Source organism: Crinia signifera, chromosome 1 (genome assembly GCF_055691185.1).
Source record: "Crinia signifera chromosome 1, ASM5569118v1, whole genome shotgun sequence".
Lineage (NCBI taxonomy): Eukaryota > Metazoa > Chordata > Amphibia > Anura > Myobatrachidae > Crinia > Crinia signifera.
This window is the reverse complement of record NC_139217.1, coordinates 251,996,683-252,024,608: the sequence shown is the minus strand read 5'-3', so window position 1 is coordinate 252,024,608 and position 27,926 is coordinate 251,996,683. Positions and strand designations below refer to the sequence as shown.

The 27,926-nt window shown below is 43.5% G+C and overlaps 1 protein-coding gene across 3 annotated transcripts in view; it reads left to right on the top strand.

Moving 5' to 3' along the window:
* Window positions 1–27,716, top strand: part of HOPX (HOP homeobox) — a 57,790-nt gene extending 30,074 nt beyond the window's left edge. For 2 of the 3 annotated variants that reach the window (XM_083180123.1, XM_083180120.1), the window contains exon 3: window positions 27,079–27,716. In XM_083180123.1, the coding sequence (XP_083036249.1) occupies window positions 27,079–27,156 (78 nt within the window). In that variant the 3' untranslated portion in view covers window positions 27,157–27,716. The remainder of the gene's footprint in view (window positions 1–27,078) is intronic. The other variant, XM_083180118.1, reaches the window with a different exon arrangement.
* The last annotated feature ends 210 nt before the right edge of the window (window positions 27,717–27,926 follow it).

The window sequence follows — 27,926 nt, the reverse complement described above, 5'->3', positions numbered from 1 at the left end:
TTTTTGACACCATGTCACTAAAAACATCAAATTCATTGGGGCAGATGTATTAAACCTTAACAAGAGATAAATGCAAGTGTGATAAAGAGACATAAACGTCCAGCCAATCATCTCCAAACTACCATGTTACAGGCTGTGTTTGAAAAAAGTCAGTTAGCAGGTGATTGGCTGGATGTTTATCTCTCCTTATCACACTTGAATTTATCTCTTGTTAAGGCTTAATACATCTGCCTTATTGTTTTCTACTCCCAAATTACCTAGTGTGCAATGATAACATCATAACTGACTACAGTTATGCATATTGATGTTGTCATTGTCCACCTAAAGACTACACCCCCCTCTCCCCTATCCAGCATTCACAGTAAAGCTGGGTACACGCCTGAAAGATTTATCTGCAGGTCAACCCATTTACCACCGGGTGCTATGGGGTGTTCTAGTAATTGTACACACTATATGCAGGAGTTACAGTTTCTCCACCATGTATTAATGTGGGGTTTTGTGATAAATGGCAGGGCCCAGGGGCACTATGCAACCCTGTGATTATCAGTGCTGCTATTTTGCCAATGTGTCAGCTAATGGGCCTAATTCAGTATGGCTTGCTAATGTGAGAATTCTCAGTGCAGTGCCGCCCAGACAGAAAGAGAAGACACCCCTTGCTAAACTGTGAGAGAATTGCGAAAGGATCCTTAACAGCGATCCATTCACAAATTCATACGCAATACTTGAATCATTGAAGAGTTTTTGCTACCTGTACAAATGTGAGTAACTCTAAGGCCTTCAATAATGTGTGACTGAGACAGGCCGAAATTTCTCAGGCATTTTTTTCAATTACACCCAGAAAATGTCAGATTTCTACCTCCAAAAGTCGCCTTCCGGTCAGTCAAGCTCCAGCCACATTGTGTTTACCATCCATTTGCATTTTTAGTTTCTAATTCCCTCATGCATGTGCAATGCATACAGAATGCTTGCGCAGTTGCCATGCTGAATTAGGCCCATGTACGAATGACAGTAGCACTCACCATTCCAACGACTGCACATCGTTTTCAGTAGCTGTTGTTGCCCAGCGCACAACGCTATCCCTGGCTGTTTACTCTAATATTCATAGATTGTACTCACAAAAACAATATTTGTTCAATATGACTGCAGGAGCCGCTGGGGTACTCTGATCGGCACATGCGCTTAATCTATGCCAGTGCCAGTCATAGCAGCCGGAGGGCAGAGTACACTTCAGAAAAGGGGTTAGTTAACGTTCTCCCTCTTTATCAAAACTGCCAATATCAAATGCTGCGGGTGTATGGACCTGGTTCGCCATGCAGGTCCACACAAATATTGGTAGAAGCACCATTTATAATATATCTTGCCATCGATCTCTCATAATCCTTCATGATTCTGAGGAGATAAAGTTTATTACTAGCACAAGGAAAAACCACTCAGGGCACATGCTGGCTTTGGCTCCCACAGATCATAGCTCCCACTATGAGGGGCTCAATGTCACAGTCTCCTGCTGGCCAGAATTCCTGCTGATAGCTCTCTCTATATATATATCTACTGTATAAGGTCACTGTTGACACTGGCTGTGTCATGATATCCCAATGGTGGAGATGCCAGCGGTCAAAATACTAACCCAGGATCCTGATACGTATAATCCCGATATGAGCTCCTTCCATACATACCTTAACCCTCTCCCCCTACCCCCTCTTGCAACAGCCTAAACCCCCCCCCCTTCTACAGCCTGACCCTAAGCTTGTATGTTCCTAATCCTAACCCCTCTCCCCATAGCCTAATTCACCCTGGCATACTTACATTTGGGATGTCAACTGTTGGTATTCTGGCATTGCATCCTGATATTTTTGGAGTTCCAGTGTCAGTGTTCTGACGGCAGTCAGGATGCTGGCATCAGTATACTAAACGCTGGCATTCTGACCACCGGGATACTGACCGCATCCTCTGCTGCTGGCCGGAGCACCCACTGATGTCTCTCTCTTGCCACCCAGGGATCCCATTAACCACCCAGGGCTCCCAATAGTTACATAATATATTTCCCAGGCTGTTATTTGCTGATGATGCTAATAACTGATTGGCCCCAGTGGTTTCCAGGTAAACTCCACTACCCAGCTCAGTACCAGTGAAGGCAGGTGCAGTTTGACTGGATGTCCCACCTGTCATTCACAGAAACACAAAGCAGTCCCATTGGGTCCCACAGGTGCTGGGACCCGAGGAAGTTTGTAGACGGCCTGCCAACATAAGTAGGAGCTGCCACTGCCTGGCTCTAATAACCCAAAAATCTGACCTGGGTAGCGAACAGCATAGGTAGACCTGGATCTCCGATGCTTGAAGACAATGTCATCTCCAAAGGCATGCAAAACAGAAACATTGCACACGTGGGCAATATGAAATGAATATGTGAAATGGACAAACCCGGGAATAACCCAGATGGTAGGTGCAGTGGAAACGAGCTCTGACTCCAACCGAGGTCCATGTTCCAAAACCTGGGTCTGACCTGTGATTTGGATGGAAAAGAGGTAGAACATGGGTTGGACCCTAGATTTAGGGTGATTTAAGCGCCCATCTGGTATTACTAGAAAATACCTAATTCTAATATACTGTATGAACAATTACATTACTTGTTTTTTTCTTCTAATTATTATTTTTAGGCCTGTTATTACATTCCTCTACTATAGTGTATCTCATAAAATGTTGCAAAAGTAAAATGTGTCTCATTGCAGGCGCTCTAGAAGAAAGCGATATGACACTAACATTCACTGGTTTTATAAATAACTATTTTATGACACTTGTTTTAGTTTGTCATATGACCCACTGGTAATATCCTGTTCATCAAAGGGGCTACATAAAATGCATAAACAGATGACAAACTCAGATAAACAGTAAATTTACAGTCAAACTAAACAGTCTTTGTTTGGTTGTATTATCAGCCTGCTGTTAGTTCCTCCTGCTTTTCCCAGACTGACCTTGTGGTACAGAATGGCATCAATTGTGCCTATTCTCACAGTAGCATGTGAAACTGATACATTAATGGGTAATGCAGAACATCAACCTTGTCTGTCCTCACACTGGCCCTTATTCTGATCTGTGCGGAAATTCCCGCATTCTTACGGAGCGGTCCGCACGCCACGGTGTTTTGCCGCGTGCGGCCATCGTCCGTAGAAACGCCCACGTGTCCTCCGCATTCGGACGGACTCACTCTTTAAGAACAGGGCGTGTTTACGGACGACATACAAACCATGCGTGTGCGGGAGAAACACTCCGATTCGGCACGGTATTACAGAGTATTACAGAGTATGCTCGGGAATACCGCATCCGACCGGGAGCCAAGCGGTGCTACCGCACGTAAGCGGAGTATTTACGCCAAACAACCCACTATGAAGTATCTTCTGCAAGACATCACATGACCCACTTATTCAATTACCTATCCTCATAAAAAACTGCTTATTTGGAAATGGAATCAATTAGATTCCAATATATCCTTACAAGCATGCCTAACACATGCATTGCACACATTAACCCTTACAGCAATGTAAGTGCAATGCTTTGTATTACACCCTGTGTAAAAGATTAATATTCTGTCATGTCAATTGTTAGCAGTTTTTAAGTGTGGGACAAGTACAGCATATGTGGGGGATTACTAAGGTTTCCTTGAAGCAGCAATGGTTTCAATTAAAGCACTGACAAGCGTCCTATTAGTGAGTAATGAGTAAAGGAGTAGATTGTATTGGGTTCAGGTGTTAATGGTTGTAGTCATTAGGCGTACGTTCGCCTACCGCATGAACGAGTGGTGTCCGCAAAGCAATAGTACACTTGTGGACACCGCACATTTCAGCCCTTTTTGCTCGCGTGCATTCGGAGTGGTTTCCGAATGTACGCCCCCCAACATAAGTGTACTCCCCCGTGTCCGCCCATGTTTCCGCCCCGTTTTGCCCACTTTGAAACTACGCCCATGTGTCATTCCGCATGACGCCCATAATACGCCCCTATTTCCCGACTGATTGCGGGGACCAGTTTTGGACGGGCTTTGTCCGAACTGGTACCGAGTCAAGGCGTGGCACATGCGCGTAGCGTTCTCCACGCATGCGCAGACGCCGTAAAGACGCTATCCGTAAGAACGCGGTAAAGTCCGCATCAATCAGAATAAGGGCCACTGAGCTGTTTGTTCTCATGCTGATCGAAAATGTCTCTGTTAAAGTCTGTGTCTGGCTTTAACATTTCTACAACAAATTAATACAATATAAAACCAGACCTAACTGGTAATCACATGGTGCAGAGCTGTTAAAATATATATAGGTTTCACCATATTGTATTCAGCTCATACTTGCCTACTTTTGAAAACTAGTTTCAGGGAGATTATGGTTGGAAATAGAATTTTGCACAGTGCCCCATTGAGGGGACGTGTCATGCTCCACCCAAAGGGCGTGTCTAGTTCAATATATGGAGAGATTGTGAAAAGAGATTGTAAACGTGGCACTTAGAATCGTGGGTGTGTACTACTACATCTGAGAAGAATCTTTTAAAATGACTTATATCCAAATGTAGATGAGCCCCAAAGCAGTTAGTAAGAGCTACTATACTTGGTAAAGTGCTGGGAAATGGTGCTGATGATTCAATGTAAATGTATCTATCTCTCATTCCTTTTTTCCCCCAAAATGTAACAGTGTAATGTAGGCTAGGTGAAATGAGGGAGATTGCTAGACTAATGCGGGAGAGAGGGAGATTGCTAGACTAATGCAGGAGAGAGGGAGATTGCTGCTATTTCAGGGAGTCTCCTGCAGAATGCAGGAGGGTAGGCAGCTATGATTCAGCTACATCACAGTGCAGCAAAGGCTAATCACATTTGTGCAGTTGTTGCACTTTTGCATTTGTGACACATGTGACTTTCCAGAACAAATAGTGACTTTGCAGTCATGCACATGCCTCTCAACTGCCCTGATTACAGGGACAGTCCCGCTAATTGGACACTGTCACACTGTCATACCCCCATGTGCTGAAGTATCCCGTGGGCAGATGGTGGAGTCTGTGAAATTGCTGCTCTGTAAAACAGCGTTGATCATTGGACAGATGCTGTGCACTTGTGCAAGCTGGGGGCTGCCCAGCTGCTCGAAGAGTGTTAGGCATGCCCCCAAAATGATGAAAAAGAGAGTTACTGTGTTAGGCCACACCCCTCCACATCATACTTGCCGACTTTTGAATGGGCTCTGGAGAGGACAAACGAATCTCCTGGTCGGGGGCGGGAACAGGGCTGACGACTCAAAACCCCACCCCCAATCCAAGCAAACACTGTGATTCACGAGTCGGGGCGTGGCTAAAATGACGGATAAGGATGCAATTTGCATAATTTCAATGGGCTGATTGGAGAAGACACACAGTATGGATTTTTTTATTTCTTCTAGAAACATAGAAATTGAAGACAGATAACAACCACTTGGTCCATCTAGTCTGTGTTTTTATTTTGTATCCTTTAGGTATGATTTCCAACATTTTTGATTCTTTTTTTTTTTTTTAAATGCAATAGTTTTTATTAGTTTTTTGCATAACAAACAACAAAAAACACCCCACACATATAACATAGGTGGACAGTAAATCGGACAGAGACACAAAATAAGGCATGTACAATATAGTGATGTTTAAGAGACGAGATACTGAGCAAGATGACATATAGGAGATCGAATACCTGTAAGGCAGTACAGAATGTTTAGGTACCCGATGGCGCCAATCGGGTAACGTTATGTAAAACAACACAGAGTGAATAATGAAATGATACACAAAACAAAAAAACACATTCTTCTATGTGGTTTGTAGTATAGTAGTTATATACCAATAACAACTATAATAGCTAAATAATTCTGTCCTTCAGATTGTATATTGAACCACCAAATAAAGAAAAAAAAAGGAAAATTATCCCCAAAACAACCCTACCCTATAACCCCCACCCTGAATAACCTACCCCAACCTCGGTATACTTCCCTAAACTTTTAATTCTATCCCACTAAAACTACCCCCCCAAACCCACCCCCCATAGGAATGGAGGCAAAAGACTAATGGCCTGAGCTAGGTGAACCCCAGCTCTCCCACAACAAGCAAGTATATATAACCATCGGGTTAGGATATTAGGCAACCTGTATACACAATTATATTATAAGTGATTGATCCAGTGTGAACATATTTGTATAGAATGTAGTAATATAGCAATTAACATAGTATATGTCACTCAAGGAAAATAAGTCAGGATAAAGAAATAAAATGCAAAACAAAATATATAGATACAAAACATATCAGAGGTGGCATGTCAAACGGCAATAGGATTTGAATCTTGGACCATCAGTCCGGCCATATCTCAAGTTCCAGGAATGTCACCCAGGTATCAGTATTCACAGCCCGTATCATACGGAGATAGCCAGGATATCGTCTAGCATGTGCGATCCAGTATAGCAATAGGTATAAATCATATATGCGAGGCACATTAGAGTAAACGAATAAAGGGCATTGTCAACGAGGTAGCCAGGCCAAGAAGTAATAGGGGCCACATTTGCAGACATAGTCGCAGAAAAGTATAAGTCCACATAAACAGCTGTCTTAGGAGCCAAAGGATCTGCACAATCACAACCAAAGAAATCCATAATGGGAAGCCCCATTAAAGTGTAGGCAAGTACAGGTGCTGCAGGTGTCAAAGGAGATAGGATTTTCATATTTCCAGCAATAAGCTCATCAGTAGCATAAAGAGCAAAGGAATCACTCCCCTGTGACCTCACTAAGCCCGCCGGAGCAAATCAGCTGCATCACCAGCCAGCAGCCGATGGGGGATCAATTCGGAACCCGATGGATCACCGCCAGGCACCAGTAGGATGAAGACAGGAGCCGGAGAGGAGAACCGCCACCGGACATACTGGAGTGCCGCAGCCCGCAGAGACAGGATCACCGCGTCAGCAGTCCGGAGTATAGGCCTCAGGTTGAGCACGATCTTCAGGAGCTGCAAGTACGTGCACATCCAGAATAGAAGTTGCCAGGATAGACTGGGGGCTGCAGGAGTGATTTCCCCAGAGTCCTGTCCAGTTTTATACCCCGAACTGTGCCTCAAACAGCATCATTTATAAGGATTTCTGTGGGAGAGCTGGCAAACACGTCCAGCCACCAGCTACTCCAGGCCACGCCCCAACATTTTTGATTCTTAGTTACTTTTAAGGATATGCACATGCCTATCCCAATGCATGTTTAAAATGAGCTACTGTCTTATAGTGTGTACACACGGTGAGACTTTTCCTTTGATTTTGACTATATAGTTCAACTTGATTCAACAATGTTTTTTTTACAACATTCAATGCAGATTCGCTATCAATGCGTGCTCATGTGTTGTGTAAATCGAATAGAAAGGTAGACTTGGCAGGCAAGACTACATAGTAAAAATCTAATGTCAAAAAGTGAAAATCGAAAAAGCACTAGAGAAATCAAATAGTACAAATCAAATAGGCCAAATCGAATCGAAAACCCGGTGTCACCATGTGTACACACCATAAGCCTCTAGCACCTCTGAGGGGAGGCTATTCCACTTATCTACTACCCTTTTGGTGAAGTATTTTCCCTGAACCTACCTCCCTCCAGTTTCAGTGCATGTCCTTGTGTTATAATACTTCTATCATGCCCTCTTTCCCTTCTCTGCTCCAGACTATACATGTTAAAAAGGTTTAGTCTTTCTGGGTACATTTTGTGCTGTAGGCCATGCTCCATTATATTTGACCACCTTTGTAAACTCTCTAATGTATTTATATCCTTTTTAACCCTTTGAGTGCCAACATCTCTGTGAGATATGCACAACATCTCCACTAAAAAGCCAGCATTGTTCATATTTGTTATATAAATTCAAATATACATTTGTTGTACGAAAAACAAGGTAAACATTACAGGTCATTATGATGAATACAAATGTTAGCATGGCAATTGTCACACCAATTTTGACAGATTCACTTGGCACTCAAAGGGATAAGCTATGGCCTGCAGAACTGGGCACAGTATTAGGTCAGTAGTATATTAGGCTCTACCAATGACCTATACTGTGTAATTAATACTTATTTTTCCCTGTTATTGATTTCTCTCCCTATGCAACCAAGTATCTAACTTGCCTTTCTCATAGCTTTGCTGCATAGCCTTTAATTCACTTGAAATAATAACACTTACATTTCTTTCTTCCTCATTAGTTTCCATTATAGTACCCTTAATACTGTTTTTAGCCTTTGTGTTTTTAACCCCTTCCTGACAGAGCCAGTTTTTGCGTTCCTGACAGAGCCCTTTTTTTCAAATCTGACATGTCTCACTTAAGTGGGGATAACTTTTTTTTGCTTTTACTTATCCCAGTGATTTTGAGATTGTTTTTTCGTGACACATTGTACTTCAAATTAGTGGTAAATTTGGGTCGATACAGTCTGTGTTTTTTTGTGAAAAATACCAAAATATCGTGAAAAAATGGAAAATTTAGCGATTTGCAAAATGTTAAATTTTCTGCTTGTGAGACAAATAATCTTACCACTCAAAATAGTGAATAACTAACATAGGCCATATGTCTACTTTATGTTGACATCATTATTTCAACTTCCTTTTAATTTTTTGGGACACTAGGAGGCTTACAATATGAATAGCAAATTCTCAAATTTTCAAGAAAATTTCAAACACTGATTTTTTTAGGGACCAGTTCAGTTCTGATGTAACTTTGAGGGACTTGTATGTGAGACACCCCCATAAATGATGCCATTTCAAAAACTGCACCCCTCACAGTATTCAAAACAGCATTTTGGAAGTTTGTTAACCCTTTAGGTGTTTCACAGGAATTAAAACAAAGTGTAGGTGAAATTTCAAAATTTCTTTTTTTTTGCAGATTTGCAATTTTAATACATTTTTATAAGGAACACAGTACATTTTACTAGAGAAATGTGACTAAAAATTGATTCCCCCAATTCTTTTGTTTTCATAAATATCCTATATGTGGCCCTAGTGTGCACGGTGACCAAACCACAGGCTTCATAATAGAAGGAGCACCTACTTGATTTTGGAGCCTCCTTTTTATGAGATTATTTTTTAGGCACCATGTAGGTTTCAAGGCACCATAAGATGCTAAAAGTTAGGAACCCCCCCACAAGTGACCCCATTTTGCAAACTACACCCCTCAGGGAATTCATCTAGGGGTATAGTGTACATTTCAAACCCCCAGGGGTTTCACCAATTGTGGTACAACTGGGCAGTGAAAATGAAAAATTATTTTTTTTACACAAAAATGCAGTTCTGGCTCCAAATTTGTCATTTTCAGAAGGTATGAAGGAGACAAAGCACCCCAAAATCTGTGCCCCAATTTCTCCCGAGTACGGCAATGCCTCACATGTGACCAAAAAATACCAGTTGGGTGCATGGCAGGACTCAGAAGGGAAGGAGTGATTTTTGGATTTTGCAGCTCAGATTCTGGTGGAATTTTGGTGGGTGCTATGTCGCATTAGCAAGACCCCCCAAGCACCAATACAGTGGAACCCCCCCACAAGTCACCCCATTTTGAAAACTACACCCCTCAGGGAATTCATCTAGGGGTATAGTGTACATTTCAAACCCCCAGGGGTTTCACCAATTTTGATACAAGTGGGCAGTGAAAATGAAAAATTAAATTTTTTTACACAAAAATGCAGTTCTGGCTCAAAATTTTTCATTTTCAGAAGGTATGAAGGAGAAAAAGCACCCCAAAATCTGTGCCCCAATTTCTCCCGAGTACGGCAATGCCTCACATGTGACCAAAAAATACCAGTTGGGTGCATGGCAGGACTCAGAACGGAAGGAGTGATTTTTGGATTTTGCGGCTCAGATTCTGGTGGAATTTTGGTGGGTGCTATGTCGCATTAGCAAGACCCCCCAAGCACCAATACAGTGGAACCCCCCCACAAGTCACCCCATTTTGAAAACTACACCCCTCAGGGAATTCATCTAGGGGTATAGTGTACATTTCAAACCCCCAGGGGTTTCACCAATTTTGATACAAGTGGGCAGTGAAAATGAAAAATTAAATTTTTTTACACAAAAATGCAGTTCTGGCTCAAAATTTTTCATTTTCAGAAGGTATGAAGGAGAAAAAGCACCCCAAAATATGTGCCCCAATTTCTCCCGAGTACGGCAATGCCTCACATGTGACCAAAAAATACCAGTTGGGTGCATGGCAGGACTCAGAACGGAAGGAGTGATTTTTGGATTTTGCGGCTCAGATTCTGGTGGAATTTTGGTGGGTGCTATGTCGCATTAGCAAGACCCCCCAAGCACCAATACAGTGGAACCCCCCCACAAGTCACCCCATTTTGAAAACTACACCCCTCAGGGAATTCATCTAGGGGTATAGTGTACATTTCAAACCCCCAGGGGTTTCACCAATTTTGATACAAGTGGGCAGTGAAAATGAAAAATTACATTTTTTTACACAAAAATGCAGTTCTGGCTCAAAATTTTTCATTTTCAGAAGGTATGAAGGAGAAAAAGCACCCCAAAATCTGTGCCCCAATTTCTCCCGAGTACGGCAATGCCTCACATGTGACCAAAAAATACCAGTTGGGTGCATGGCAGGACTCAGAAGGGAAGGAGTGATTTTTGGATTTTGCAGCACAGATTCTGGTGGAATGAATGGTGGGTGCTATGTTGCACCAATACAGTGGAACCCCCCCACAAGTCACCCCATTTTGCAAAGTACACCCCTCAGGGAATTCATCTAGGGGTATAGTGTACATTTCAAACCCCCAGGGGTTTCACCAATTTTGATACAAGCGGGCAGTGAAAATGAAAAATTACATTTTTTTACACAAAAATGCAGTTCTGGCTCAAAATTTTTCATTTTCAGAAGGTATGAAGGAGAAAAAGCACCCCAAAATATGTGCCCCAATTTCTCCTGAGTACGGCAATGCCTCACATGTGACCAAAAAATACCAGTTGGGTGCATGGCAGGACTCAGAACGGAAGGAGTGATTTTTGGATTTTGCGGCTCAGATTCTGGTGGAATTTTGGTGGGTGCTATGTCGCATTAGCAAGACCCCCCAAGCACCAATACAGTGGAACCCCCCCACAAGTCACCCCATTTTGAAAACTACACCCCTCAGGGAATTCATCTAGGGGTATAGTGTACATTTCAAACCCCCAGGGGTTTCACCAATTTTGATACAAGTGGGCAGTGAACATGAAAAATTACATTTTTTACACAAAAATGCAGTTCTGGCTCAAAATTTTTCATTTTCAGAAGGTATGAAGGAGAAAAAGCACCCCAAAATCTGTGCCCCAATTTCTCCCGAGTACGGCAATGCCTCACATGTGACCAAAAAATACCAGTTGGGTGCATGGCAGGACTCAAAAGGGAAGGAGTGATTTTTGGATTTTGCAGCTCAGATTCTGGTGGAATTTTGGTGGGTGCTATGTCGCATTAGCAAGACCCCCCAAGCACCAATACAGTGGAACCCCCCCACAAGTGACCCCATTTTGCAAACTACACCCCTCAGGGAATTCATCTAGGGGTATAGTGTAGATTTCAAACCCCCAGGGGTTTCACCAATTTTGATACAAGTGGGCAGTGAAAAAGAAAAATTACATTTTTTACACAAAAATGCAGTTCTGGCTCAAAATTTTTCATTTTCAGAAGGTATGAAGGAGAAAAAGCACCCCAAAATCTGTGCCCCAATTTCTCCCGAGTACGGCAATGCCTCACATGTGACCAAAAAATACCAGTTGGGTGCATGGCAGGACTCAAAAGGGAAGGAGTGATTTTTGGATTTTGCAGCTCAGATTCTGGTGGAATTTTGGTGGGTGCTATGTCGCATTAGCAAGACCCCCCAAGCACCAATACAGTGGAACCCCCCCACAAGTGACCCCATTTTGCAAACTACACCCCTCAGGGAATTCATCTAGGGGTATAGTGTACATTTCAAACCCCCAGGGGTTTCACCAATTTTGATACAAGTGGGCAGTGAAAAAGAAAAATTACATTTTTTACACAAAAATGCAGTTCTGGCTCAAAATTTTTCATTTTCAGAAGGTATGAAGGAGAAAAAGCACCCCAAAATCTGTGCCCCAATTTCTCCCGAGTACGGCAATGCCTCACATGTGACCAAAAAATACCAGTTGGGTGCATGGCAGGACTCAGAAGGGAAGGAGTGATTTTTGGATTTTGCAGCACATATTCTGGTGGAATGAATGGTGGGTGCTATGTTGCACCAATACAGTGGAACCCCCCCACAAGTCACCCCATTTTGCAAACTACACCCCTCAGGGAATTCATCTAGGGGTATAGTGTACATTTAAAACCCCCAGGGGTTTCACCAATTTTGATACAAGTGGGCAGTGAAAATGAAAAATTACATTTTTTTACACAAAAATGCAGTTCTGGCTCAAAATTTTTCATTTTCAGAAGGAATGAAGGAGACAAAGCACCCCAAAATCTGTGCCCCAATTTCTCCCGAGTACGGCAATGCCTCATGTGTGACCAAAAAGTGGCAGGACTCAGAAGGGAAGGAGTGATATTTGGATTTTGCAGCACAAATTCTGGTGGAATGATGGTGGGTGCTATGTCGCATTAGCAAGACCCCCAAAGCACCAATACAGTGGAACCCCCCCACAAGTGACCCCATTTTGCAAACTACACCCCTCAGGGAATTCATCTAGGGGTATAGTGTACATTTCAAACCCCCAGGGGTTTCACCAATTTTGATACAAGTGGGCAGTGAACATGAAAAATTACATTTTTTTACACAAAAATGCAGTTCTGGCTCAAAATTTTTCATTTTCACAAGTAATGAAGGAGACAAAGCACCCCAAAATATGTGCCTCAATTTCTCCCGAGTACGGCAATGCCTCACATGTGACCAAAAAATACCAGTTGGGTGCATGGCAGGACTCAGAAGGGAAGGAGTGATTTTTGGATTTTGCGGCTCAGATTCTGGTGGAATGAATGGTGGGTGCTATGTGGCATTAGCAAGACCCCCGAAGCACGGTGAAATTATGAACCTAATATTCCATAGATGTGTGGTATATTTTAAAACACTCCTTTATACATAGGCCGGGTTTGTCGGGGCAAGTGTCACACTGGAAAATAGTTTGCTTTCTTATTCCCTTTTTATAGCAAACTTTGCACCTTTTTTGTGTCCTGCCCTTTTTTCCAGTGGAGGGGATTTCATCAGGAAAATGCTGCCCTGGTACAATACGGGGGCCAGTACTAGAAGTACTGGGGCCCTCTGCCTGCTGGTTCCCAAATATTAGGCCCTTTATGACTTCCTCTTGAAAGTGCATAAATGTCCCCCTCTGGCCGGTAGAACGGAATAGCACGTAAGCGTTATACAGTGCCATCTGGATGATATACACGGCCACCTTCTTGTACCAGATTTTTGTTTTCCGCAGGGCACTGTACGGCTTCAGTACCTGATCTGAAAGATCCACTCCGCCCATGTACCTATTGTAATCCAGGATACAATTAGGTTTGGAGGTGTGGGTACTGGTACCTCGTACAGGGACGGAGGTGGTACTGTCTCCGTGAATTGTTGTCAGTATAAGGACATCCCTCTTGTCCTTATATTTGACCAACAACATATTTTCGGTGCATATTCCCCTGCTTTCACCCCTTCTCATTACTTGGGCAATGTGCGTTTTTGGGAGGCCTCTTTGGTTCTTGCGCACAGTACCGCAAGCTGCTGTACCTCTTGAACCAAGGGCCTTAAACAGGGGGATGCTGGTGTAAAAGTTATCCACATAGAGGTGATAACCTTTATCCAGGAAGGGGTGCACTAAATCCCAGACAATTTTCCCACTAACACCTACGAGGGAGGGGGGGCATTCTGGCGGTTCAATTCTTGAATCCTTCCCTTCATAAACCCTAAACCTGTGGGTGTACCCTGAGGTGCTTTCACACAGTTTGTACATTTTTATGCCATACCTTGCCCTCTTACTGGGAAGGTACTGGCGGAATTTAACCCTTCCTTTAAAATGTATAAGGGACTCGTCGATACAAATAAATTTTTCAGGGATGTACACCTCTTCAAATTTGGCACTGAAATGATCAATGACCGGCCTGACTTTGAATAGCCGGTCAAAGGTGGGATCATCTCTGGGTGGGCACTGTGCATTATCGGTGTAATGTATAAATTTAAGAATTGTCTCAAATCGAGTCCGGGGCATGGCCATACGGTAAAATGGAGTACTGTACAGAACATCTGTACTCCAATATTGCCTAATTTCTGGCTTTTTTACTATGCCCATATGAAACACCAGACCCCAAAACGTCATCATCTCTACTGCATCTACAGGGGTCCACCTAGCAAATGATGACGTGGGGTTTTGAGCAATAAACTGCTGGGCATATAAATTAGTTTGGTCCACCATTAAATTTATAAAATCATCAGAGAAAAATAATTTGAAAAAGTCAATTTCTCTGAGACCTGTGGAATCAAATTGGATTCCTGGCATGGCCAAAAACTCAGGAACCTGGGGCTCAAAATTGTCTGGTGGTGGGGTCCATACGAGATCAATTATTGGGGGGGGGGTCTCAGCTGCTCTACGGGGGCGTCTTTGAGGGGGTCCCTCATCACCAGAGGAGGAAGAGGAGCTTAAGGCGAATCCTTCAAATTCCCCGCTTGCATCACTGGCTGTGTCAGAGTCAGAAGCAAGCAGGGCATATGCCTCCTCCGCTGAATACATTCTCCTGGATGACTGGGAGGACATTTGGGAGGACATTTGGGAGGACATTTGGGATGCCATTTTTATTTTTGTGTTACTGGTAGTGAAATGTTTCAACACGTGTATAGTGTAGGGGGGGGTACAAACTTTATTTCAATCCGGGGGGTATGTAGTGTGTAGTGTGTATGTGGTGCAGAAAAAAAAAAAATACTTTATACCAATAAAAAAAATTAAAATGAAGGGGTTAAAAATAAAAAATTTAAGGGGTTAAAAAAAAAAAAAGGTCCTGCGCCAAAAATTGAGCACAGATGTTGGTCAGTAACGTCTGTCACTGAACAGCGCTCAAAGGCAACAGGAATTTGATCAAAAAAAAAAATATATAGATCAACCCTGTACCGAAAAAGATGATCAGTGATGTACGTCACTGATCAGCGCACAGCGGCCACAGGACACCCACAAAATCACAGTGTGTGTAAAAAAAAAATTAAAAAAAGACCCCACAGCACACACACACAAAAAAAAAAGGTGATCAGTGATGCGACACTGATTACCAGTGAGGTGCAGCAGGTGCACAACCTTTGGTGCAACTGACAGGTATATATAAAAAAAAAAAAACCTCTGTACCCCCAAAAAAGTTGCTGATCACCTCAGATATAGTGATCAGCACAAAAGGCGGGGGCAGCAGACAAAAAATTTAGCACTCTCTATCACTCTCTGTCACTATCTCTCTCTATCTCTCTATCTCTCACTATCTATCACTCTATGACACTGCAGCAGCAGCACTGACAGGTATATCTATATATAAAAAAAAACCTGCGCCCCCAAAAAGTTGCTGATCAGTTAATTTATACTGATCAGCACAAAAGGAGGGGGCAGCAGTCAGTTATATCAAAAATATATAGCACAATCTGTCACTATCTCTCTCTATCTCTCTCTCTCTATCTCTCTATAACTATCACACTGCAGCAGCACAAAATATAGCACTCTGTCACTAGGCCTCTCTATCTATCTCTCTCTCTCTATCTCTCTCTATCTATAACTATATCACACTGCAGCAGCACAAAATATAGCACTCTCTGACACTATCTCTCTCTATCTCTCTCTATCTCTCTATAACTATCACACTGCAGCAGCACAAAATATAGCACTCTGTCACTAGGCCTCTCTATCTATCTCTCTCTCTCTATCTTTCTCTCTCTATCTATAACTATATCACACTGCAGCAGCACAAAATATAGCACTCTCTGACACTATCTCTCTCTCTATCTCTCTCTATCTCTCTCTATCTCTCTATCTATCTCTCTATCTAGCTAGTACACTGCAGCAGCACAATTTCACAGGAAGGCACAAGTAGTAACAGGATCCAGGAAGCAGTGATGAAGCAGCGATCAGGTAAGTATGGAGCAAGCTATGGAGCAAGGTTCTGGTCAGTATGGCGGCAGGGAGGTACGGTGACAGCACTGCACGCTATTCCAGACCGGAATGGCGTCTGCAGTGCAGTCACCGTTAGTTTAAATCCCCCTCCTTGGCTGTGATTGGTCCGTCGGTCCGACGAACCAATCACGGCCTTTGGGGGCGGGCGGGGTGCGGTGGGGTGACACCAGTGTCACCCTTACACCCCGCGGTGATTGGTGCTGTACTTTACAGCACCAATCACCTCTGATCCCGTGTCACCGGCGAACGTTATTCGCCGGTGACACAGGAAAACGCTGTAATTGGCTGTTCACACTGAACAGCCAATCACAGCGATCGCCGACGGGGGGGCGGCATCGCAGCCCCCCCTGGGCATGCACGGACATGTCTGCTGTCAGGGACAGCAGACATGTTGAAACTGTCACCGCATCTATAGACGCGGTGACAGTTAAATGCCATGACGTACATTTACGCCATGTGTCGGGAAGTACTTCCCGACCATGACGTAAATGTACGTCAAATGTCGGGAAGGGGTTAAGACCCAAGAGCAAGATTTACCATGTCATAGCATTAAACTGTAGGTGCTGCATTCTTTACCATTCCTCAAGACTATTTCCTTTTTCCCTTCCATACCATTTGCAATGTCACCAACAGAGATATTAAAGAGCACTGGAGTATGCACAGATCAATTGAATAATCCAATGGTAACATTTCCGCAAATAAAATACACTCAATTTGCTACAAATATTTCCTCTCCTGCAACCAAGGTCTTTTAAAATTAACTGATTTATAAACCATCATCGCTTTTCACTTTATTAGTAGTGTCAAATGCTTTACTAAAGCCTATATAATACATCTATGGCCCCTTGATTTATTATTTAGTCCAAAAAGTCAATAAGAGTTGAATGGCATGATCTCCCACGGTAAATCTATGCTGTTTGGGAGCCTGTAAGTTGTTTGATTTAAGATATTCCAAAACTCTTTATTCTAATAGTTTCTCCATTACTGTCCCTACTACTGATACAAGGCTAATTTAGTTATTTATTTGGGATGCAGTTAGAATCCCGGCGGTCAAAATCCCGACGCTGGAATCCCGATCACTGAAATCCCGACACTTTCTCCTTCTATGGATGTCCACGCCACCCATAGTAGAGGGAGAACAAATTAGTGTGCTGAGCGTAGTGAGGCACCGGGCCCGCTGCATGGCGAGCGATCCACGCCCCCCCCCCCCCCCTTGTCAGGATTTAGGCGGTCGGGATTCTGGTGTCAGGATTTTGACCGCCGGGATTCCGACCGCCGGGATTTCGTACCAATCCCATTTAGTTTCTTATATAGCGCAGCAGATTCCGTTGCGCTTCACAATAGTAGACAGTGATAAAACAAACTGGGTAACAACAGACAGACTTGGAGGTAGGAAGACAAGCTTACAATCTATAGGCTAATTGTTCTGTATTTATTTGCCTCTTCCTTGCTTCCAGTTTTGTTAAGTGGTATCACATTCAATCATTTCCAGTCCTCTTGAATTGCTCCTGTAGCTACTGAGCTGCTGACTGGCTAAATAAGTCTATTAATGTTGCTACCAAAACATATTTAAGCTCTTTTCATGTCCTTGGATTTATCCCATCTGGCCCCATTGATTTATTTACCTTCAGTTTTTAAAGTTTGAGTTCTGTTCAGAGTAAATTCTCCTCTGTAAATGTATTTTCATCTACCTTATTTTTATGAATGTCTTGCAAGTTAGCTGTGGACTCTTTCCCTCTCCTTCTGTAGCAAAAATAAATTATTTAGTGATCTGCTATTATCTTGTCTCCTTCCACCAAACTCTCACTCTCTGTTATTATTCCTCCATACTGTATATCTTTCAGCTAAATGAGGTTAATGCAGTGGCGTAACTATGGTGTGGCAGCCCCAGCTGTGGCTTGGGGGAGCCAGCGGTTTCGGGGTGCAATGAAAAATACCTGCTATCCTGTACGAATACACAGTTTGCTGTCAGTAGTAGTGGGTGGTGGTGGCTGTGTACTGTAGCTGCGTAAATTAGGTGATAGCCCACCCCCCCTCCCCAGTCTCCTCTGCACCTGGGGGTGACCAGTGTCATTACCCGCACACACTTACACTAGTATCCCCGGTCAGTCCTTAGAAGCTGAGGCTGGTGACGGAAGGCTACAGTATGTCAGTGAACGGGATGTCCTCGCTGTTACGCCGCATGGGCACACGTCACTCCTGGGGAGCTGCAGCACTACATATGGTAAAGCACAGTGGCCCAGGTGAACAGCCTGCACCATTGTCATGTTTTACTAAAGAGGGGGGGGGGGGGCACCACATTTTTTTTGGCAGGGGGAAGCTAAATTTATAGTTACGCCACTGGGTTAATGCTACTAGTTTGGTGTAAAAGTAATTATCAAGAGCAGACTTTGTTCAAAGCATGAAGACAGAATGTTACATGTTAGTAGTGGACCAAATGTTTATTTAATGGAAAACTTTATATACTGTATTTTTTTTTCCTGATTGCTCCCTTTCACACGCTCCGACTCCTGCCAGGCGGCAAAACCCTGCACGGCCAAAAGCACTGCCGCACACAGCAGTTAATCATGGACATGATTGTGTCCATTCACATGGGACGGCCACGGCCCGGCCGTCCGGTTGCAGCCGAATGTCACCACTGGAAGGGACGGCTGCTGGCCCGTGGCCATCCCACCATTCTAAACTTCTGTGTGCAGCACAGCTTCTTGGCCGTGTGGTGTTTCACCGCCCAGCAGGAGCCGGAGCGTGTGATAGGGTCCATAAAGTGTTTGAAGGGTAAATAAATATATAAAAAATATACTACTGTGATTATATACTGATTTCTTAAATGTAAAAGTCAAATTATTTCATTTTATATGATTTGTCCAATTAGATTAATTATAATATATTTGAACTAATACTTTTCCATGTGTCATTATTTATTAGTGCAGAAAATAAATATTTAACAGCATAAAGTAGTTTTATCTGCATTGAACATCAGAAGATATCAAATTGAGTCATGTTACAGTAAAGTAGCTAAAAGCATTATATCAAGGTCCATTAGTGATGCATAATAATACACTATATGGATCCTACTGTCCATTAGCTTTATGATTCATATTAGTGCATGATTATGGGTCTATGGGCCAGATGCACTAAGCTTCAAAAGTGATAAAACGGAGAGTGATAAACAGCCAGCCAATGAGCTTCTACCTGACATGTCACAGACTGTGTTTGAAGAATGTCCGGTAGGCTGTTTATCACTCTCCATTTTATCACTTTTGAAGCTTAGTGATTCTGGCCCCTAGTGAGATGTTTATTACAGTTGTTTCTGCCCTAAACATTTTAAGTGGATGCAAATGGATAGAATAAAAAAAAAACTTCAGTGTTGGAAAGCTATCTAGATTATAGCTGTTGTGTGAGGAAATCAATCAATACTTCCCCTCCTGCAGCCACGCAGTTGTGATATGACCAGTGGCACAGTGACGTGCGGTGAGGTCAGTTGCTGGTGAGGCACTGGTTTGCACGAAGTGGTACAAGCAAAAAAAAAAAATTCTTACAAGGTACCAAAAATGGTCGTGGTCAAGTGCCATGAGTTGGTGTGGTCACATGCAACTTGGGGAGTGGCTACATAACAATTGAGGTGTAGTTACATTGGCCATAAACTGTAATGTTCATTACATACTGTATTATACAATGCAACATAATGGCCATTACATACTGTATGGGGGGTTATTCTGGTTGATACGCAAGGCTGCGAATTCGCAGCTTTGCGAGTCCACCAAACCCCGCCCGTCGAATACCGGTCTGTCTGCCCCCCTCCCCTCGCAGCCCGGGTTCGCCCAAAACTGTCTGCGAATAGACGTTTAACATAAAAATCCATTCGCAGGCAAGGGAGAAACCATACCCATCATTTGATGGCCGACGAAAATCGAATGATGGTGAAGGTGAACGCATAATCTAAGTGACTCTCAGGTGCACCCTCGGGAGGAATTGAGTGGGCAGCTGACATCCGGTAATGTCAGCTGCCCACCCCTCCACCCATGACACTGGACGATATGCATGGGAACGCCCAGCATTCCCATGGGGAAATCGGCCAGCCTGGGTGCGTGGGCCCAGTTAACAACCCCACAATAGGCTTCTAATTACTCACTGCCAGGGGTTTCTTGGCAAAATAGGCAGCTTTGTGTATCTTCTCCCAGCAGTGGCGCCAACTCTCCGGCACTTCCGGGTATTGCTATACACACACAGGTGTAATAATACATTTTGGGCCCCTTCATGGAATTTTAGTGTCGCTTAAAAGCATAATGTCCCCAGCAGTGTGGCGCAGACGCATAATGCACCCACTAGTATTGCTTAAAAAGAATGACTCTAGTAGGAATTACCATTCTACATGCTTGTTTCCATGGGGGTTACATGCTTCTTTCCATGGGGTTACATGCTTCTTGCCATGGGGGTTACATGTACGTTGCCATGGGGGTTATATGCTAATTACCATGGGGGTTCACAGGCTTGTTGCAATGGGGTTATATGCTCAATGTAATGGCGATTACCTGCACATTGCTATAGGGGTTACATGCTCAATGTCATGGGGGTTACCTGTACATTGCTATGGGGGTTACATGCTCAATGTCATAAGGGTTACCTGTACATTGCTATGGGGGTTACATGCACATTGCCATGGGGGTTATATGCACATTGCCATGGGGGTTACTTGATCACTACCTTGGGGTTTACATGCTTGTTGCCACAGGGGTTATGGCTGCCTAAGTAGAGTAGGATGACAAGGGGCATGGGTGCTCACTTTCCCTGTCCTCCTCAGCCTGCAGCTCCTCCGACATGGCTCTGACAGACAGGTTGATAAAAGACCTTCCAAAGGAGCCCGGAATGCGACCTCCATCATGTCCCTCAGGACAGCCAAGAAGCGGGCCAGGCGAGGAAAGGGCTTCAGGACAACGCTGATACTGGTGCTCAGACTACTCTCCTCCACCACTCAGCGGGAGCTCCGCATGCACTTGAACAGCCTCTCTGCAGGCTGTTGTGCCCCAGCCAGGACTCATTGATGAGCGCGTTAAGGAAGGAGAGGGCACACTTCTCCAGCACTTGCCGCAGCTTCCCGGCGCCCAGGAGCCCGGCGATCGTGAGGTCTCTGGTCATAGGTAGCCGCTTCCGGACCCTTACACTCCGGGCCCGCTAGTACCGATGCACTCCCCCTTCCATCCGGGACTCGGCTTCTGGTGCCGGCTGCTAGAGTTAGGTGAGAGTGCAGGGCGGGCGCCGACAGCAGGGGGGAAGGCGGATTGGCCTTTCCAATGGCTTCAGTGACAGGGGCATGCTTTCATAGTGGTTGAAAGCACGCCCCTGTCACAGAGGCACTTGTAAAGGTGCCGCTTTCACTAGTTTTTTAAATGGGTTATTACAGCCCTCTGTATGTCCCTGCCCCCTGCCAGCTCCCTGCTTCAAGCGTTTTCCAAGGGGAAGATGGAGGCACCGTTTTTGGTGCCTCCAAAATCAATTTTCAACAATTAAAACAATTAGAATGATTAGAATAATATAAATAAGATACTTATGACACAGAAAATGTGTCATATGTATCTTCTTTGTATTATTTTAATCATTAATGACAGGGGAGGCACTGCCTCCCCTGACTGCACGTCCCTGCAGTGGCGGCTCCTGCCTTTAGACTTAAGGGGAGCTTTCCTGGGTACTGCTCGTTGCAAATAGTCATTAATTATTTGCAGGTTAGTTATTTAGTTTGATTTGCGCTGTACCTGTGTTTGTATGCATTTACTGTAAATAAATGATGTACTCATATGCACACAAACACAGTTACAAAGCAAAATACACACTTTTACTAACATTAATATTAATTAAAGTACACAAAATTATTCTCTTAATAAAGATCTACACACAAATATTATTAAAATAAAATAAACTTCCATGTACCTCTCTGGTGCAATGCATACCTTCCTTCAGCTGCATTACACTGAGTGACTCACTGCAGTCTGGGCATGCTCACTGCAGAGGAATTGCTTCTGGGCTGAACAGACAGCAGCCCATAAAAGCACTGTAGCTCTGCCGATTTGCTCAGAATGGCTTCCTGTTGGAAGCTATTGCTGTCATCGCTCCATGAACTGGCAGACCAAGAGGGGCAGGAGTTTCCAGCTCTGTGTATGATGAGCAGTAGCAGCATCCGATAGGAATCTACTACAGATGGGGCACTTCCCATCCTGGCTGGCGGATCGCCAGAACGTCCCCGCTGGCGACCCGCCAGCAGCCTCGCCAGCGAATATACTGAGACGCGCGTGCGTCTCACGGATGGAAGCGCCGTCGGAAGGGGACGCGCGCGCCTCTCGTGCGCGCGTGTCCCCTTCTCACCATCGCCATGGCGCTGGCGGGGGATGGCGGCTGGTGACGCCAGCGCCATCCCCTGCCAAGATGGGACCTGCCCCATCTGTACATGCTGTTGGGCTGGCCTGCCCTTCTGCTTCATGGAGCCTGGTGAGAGGAGGTTACCAGCGTGTCAGAGACACAGACAGCCAGAACTCTGGTGCTGTCTGTCTGTGTCTCTAGTGTTGTGATTTTAACTGGAGGGGCTGCAGTTCTGTATCCCTATAGCAGGAGCCGCCACTGGATATGACATAACTTATTCCCCATTATCCTCCCCTTTATATTTCTAATGTGAAGCGTAATAAAAAATATTGTTAAAATAAGCTTAATGTAGTGCATCAGGTCTGTCCTGGCAGCCAAAGACATGTTTGCATCTTGCAGATTCTGTATGGTGTGTCCATCCTCACCCGCTCCACTCTGCTCCTGACTACTGGTTGCCGGTGGCTAGATGTCCTTGGAGCGGAGAAAGTGCACATGCGTACTTTCGGGTGAGCGATCAAAGAAGTATCCCCTAGGCCCAATCCACCTGTGGCCTGGGGCAGTGCTGTAGATGCTGAAATAGGTATGCAGTCACTTTCCCGGCGGTCGGAATCCCGATGATCAAAATCCTGACGCCGGAATCCCAACTGACGAAATCCCGGCACTTTGTCCCTCTGTGGGTGTCCACGCCACCCATAGAGGGAGAGTAAATTAGTGGCAAGCGCAGTGAGCCCGCAAGGGGGGGCGATCCACGCCCCCCCCCCCCTTGTCGGGATTTCGGCGGTCGGGATTCCAGCGTCGGATTTTGACCGCTGGAATTCCATACCAATTCCCTGAAATATCCTGACCAGATCATGCCACCAGGTGCCCTGCTAGTGCTGATCAAGGGTGGGGATGACAACTGTGTCAGCTGCCTGTCATTCACTTTTGCAGCATGGGCCCCTAGAATCATTGGGCCTAACTGACCATTGAGCCCATACAAAAAGATAACCCTGTATCCCAATCAGGAAATAAGGCTGGGTATACACCTATAGATATATCTGCAGATAAAGTGATCTCTATACAGAGATTTACAGCCATTTGACCAGTTGCTCTCTGAACCACCATTGGCTTGTGCAGCTTTGTTACGTTTTGGAATATACAATTATGTTTTACCTTTCGATCCACTTGGTACATAGCTTAATGACTTGCTTTGTTAGTACGCTGTAGTATGCTGCATTTGCTTTGGGTCCCCATAAAGGAGAGCAATACATCTAGGGTGAGATTTAATAGGATGAAAGATTCAGAAAGTTAGAGATTTGGTAAGAAATCTCCAGTTTTTTTAAAGCTGCAATCATTTACACTACAAAACCGGTTTGATTTTGCAGTGTAAATGATTGCCGTTTTAAAAAACTGGAGATTTCTAACCAAATCTCTAACTTTCTGAATCTCTCATCCTATTAAATCTCACCCATAGAGTTCATAAAAACTGGATGATATTTCATACTCTGCTGACCTCTAGTGGACATTTCTGATATACTTTCCTCTTTGTCCAATATTGCAGGTGCTTTTTTGGTATATTTAGTTTGTCAATTGCAATATAATAAAGTTATAATAAATATTGAATGCGTAAATCTCATCTTCAAACTTGGTAGATATTATACACCATGTAGCAAATAGATCATCAAGAGTGTATTGATATCATTACTTTGAAGGGCCCCCATATGCAATGGGTCGACCACTGAAGGTCAACAGGCCTTAGGTCGACAGGGTCATTAGGTTGACACAAACATTAGGACGACATTGGGAAGGTCGGCAGTCAAAAGGTCTTTTATTTGTCCTGAATGTTGACACAGTGGACATGGACACAGAAGGAGTGCACCGTGTCCCCTCCCATGGCTCTCTACTCTCACCATGCTTCAGGTTCCCTCCCTCCATGCCCTAGTGGATGGTATGGCATGAAATACTGCCTGTCGGCATATGTCGGTTAAAAAAAAAAAACCTGTGAAAAACATGTCAACCTTTTGACTGTTGACATTCCCAATGCCGATATAATGCCCTGTCGACCCAAGGCCTGTCAACCTTGAGAGGTCGACTTAATGCATGTGAACCTTTTGACTGTCGACATAGTGACTGTATACCATGCAGTGATTACTGCAGACACCCTTCTTGTCAAACTGTCCACAGTTTCCTGTACAGCAGCAGGTGGCATGTTTTGCCATTCTGCCTTAAGTACAGTGACACAGGAGAAGGATGAGTTGGCCTCAAATGCACTTGTCGCTGTACTTCTTCAAAGATGTTTTCAACGGGGCTAAGATTTGGACTCTGAGCTTTCCAGTCCAATTTTACTGCCACCACCACCCTGTTTATAGTATCTACTGGATGATAGTGTGACAGTGTCTAGGTCAACATAGACAAAAAGTTTAAGGGGGTAAAGAGTCTTGGAATGCACACCCTAATTACACACACATGCATCAAGAGGTGCTATCGTCGTAGGACTTGTAGTTCTACAAAGAAAAAGAATCCTCTATTAATGTCCACAAGAAGAGCGTGGTATTTGTCCGTCACAGACTGTGAATCAGCTCCAAAGTCTCTATATCACTAAACTTTCTTGATAACCTGGATTTCCAAGAAGGGAAAGCTAACACCTATTTAATCACTGGAAAAGATAAGGGCATATCAAGAGTTGGCCAATTAATGGATGTTGTGAACAGATAGCCTATGACCTATAGACAGTGTGTTGAGAAATACGGGGTGACTTTTCCATTAGATCTTGCATTTATCCAAGCCCAACATTATGTATATCGGGTAACCCAGATCTTCAATGAAGAGGATTGGGTTAATGACTTAGACAGGCTTCTGCTATTTATTTATTTATTAACAGTTTCTTATATAGCGCATACATATTCCGCAGAGCTTTACAGACCTACTCTTCAAAAAAAGCCCGCACTGTAACTTTTTTAGAACTATACCTGATGGTAACGTAGCAAAAACGGGTATGAGAAGATGGTTGGAGTTATTCCCAGGGGTGAAGGAGAAGATCTATACACTCAGTTGGACAGTATATGTAAGATGTTGCCTATGCCAACTTATACAGAGTTAGAGCGTATCTCTCCGCAAACAGGAGGAACAAGATGGGGTTATCAAACAACAGCAATTGCCTGAAATGTGTAATTAGTGGAGCAGACCTAGTCCATTGTCTTTTTCTCTTGTAGAATGGAAGCAAAAGGAGATGGGATTAGCTGTGAATTAAATATTGGGATAAGGTGCCCATACACTAGTAAGATTTATCTTCAGATCTGGCTGGTTGGAACAAAAACATGGTAATAGCTGAGTGACAGTTTTCCAGCATTTCCAAGCAAATGGTCAACTGTCATTTGCTCTCATCCATAACCATGTTCTTGTTCCAACCAGACAGATCTGCAGATAAATCTGCGTGTGTATGGCCACCTTTAAGCGTACCTATTGATAAATGTCAGCCAAGTGAAGAGAGATTAATAAGGGAAAAATCTAAAATAGTAACCTTATTTTAGGAGGGACCTGAATCTATCTCGCCATGCCCTGTATACATGTTACTCTATAGGTTGAGTGTTTCTTTATCTATGTACTAAAGTTTTTCTAGTGTTTTACTGTTATATTCATGGCTCATAACATGACATTGTTACTTTGTGTCTGTCTATTTTTGTTAATTTTAATGTGAATTTTTCTTTAATGTATTGTCTTTAAACGTGTATATGTATAATAAAAAGATTTATTAAAAAAAATAGACATCCTTTTGTGATAGGCAGACTCTGTGGTGCCCTCCCACTCCCAGTGCCCTAGGCAGCTACCTAAAACTGCCTAATAGTATAGCTGGTCAACCAGTCAATCGGAAAGCAGTGGTAACCAGTAGCCATTGTTATCTGCTGGAAATACCATTGTATGCTAGTATGTCCATTATACCAATCCAGGTGCAGGCAGGCATAACTTACAGAATCCGCATGACACATGTGTGTGCCCCCTGTTCTGGCAAACAGCGGTATGAATTCACGCAAAATACAATATGCCAACTATGGGGCCAATCGTATTTGCAGCACCCAGCGTTCAGTCAAGCCACCACTCGGCTAGAGTGAAATACAGCCAATGTGATTGCTGTGCAAATGGAAGGTGTACGGCTACTAATCTATTTGCAGGCGAGCAAATATGTCAAAAACCCTTCACAACAGGCTCACTATCTAACAATGATTACACTTGTTACTCGCAGAGTAGCCAGAGACTTACTTGGTGGTGTGATGGGCATATTCGTTCTACAGCTGACCTGGCATACCCTCCTCTAAAATGCCCAGGCACGCCTAGCATTTTCCGGACGACTCCTAGCCTAGGCACGTCTGCATTTTTCTGACCACTCCGACTAAAAGGCTGGTTTTGCACCCTCAGTCGCCTACTTCCTGTTAATCATTGTAGCAGGTCTTGAGCATGCATACTACAGGCCGTATGAATGCGCAGTGTATTGATAATAGTCCACTCTGTGAATTTTGTGGCCATACGATCAGCTCCGAGTTACCCTCTATGTACCCATGCTGCATTAGTGCATATATGTTTATTTGCTTCTTTTAAAACAACTGTACTATGTTTGACATTTCATTTTGTGTTGTTTTCTCCTAGAAATGGTTCAGATTTCGATTATCCAAATGGAGAAGGTCAGAGGGACTACCTTCAGAATGTGGATCAGTCATGGACTAGAGGAGTTTTCTTCATATGTCACCAAGCAGATTTTACGCAATGCTTTACATTTAAACCTGTTTCACAGTATCTCTTTTATACAGATATGAGCATTATGTTAAATTTAGAAGAAAACTCACTTTAAGCTTAACATAGTCTATTTTTTGGTCTATGCACTAGGTGTAAAAATAATAATCTAAACATTTTGTATATAAATGCAAATATAATATATTTAAAATGTATACTCTTGTACTGGACAAATGAAACCTGTACACATCAAATATTCTGATAAATTATAGATTGGTTAATAAGGAGTTCATTTATTATTATTATTTATATTTGTATATTTAGAATTGGATGCACATAATAAGATTTGTACTGCAAATACTCAGTGTTTACTTGGCACAGCTGTTCTACTGCATGCCAGTCCATCAACTACACTATATAGCATAACGATTTATATGTATTTATATTTGTTCAGAGTTCATTGCACTTTGTCTCAGCTCTTTGGTAGACTCCTAGGGTGAGATTTAATAGGATGAGAGATTCAGAAAGTGAGAGATTTGGTGAGAAATCTCCAGGTTTTTTTAAAGCGGCAATCACTTACACTGCAAAACCAATATGATTTTGCAGTGTAAATGATTGCTGCTTTAAAAAAACCCTGGAGATTTCTCACCAAATCTCTCACTTTCTGAATCTCTCATCCTATTAAATCTCACCCCTTATGTGCTCTATCCTTCCATCACCCCACAGACACCTTATTCAGACAGACATCCCAATTCTCTCTATGT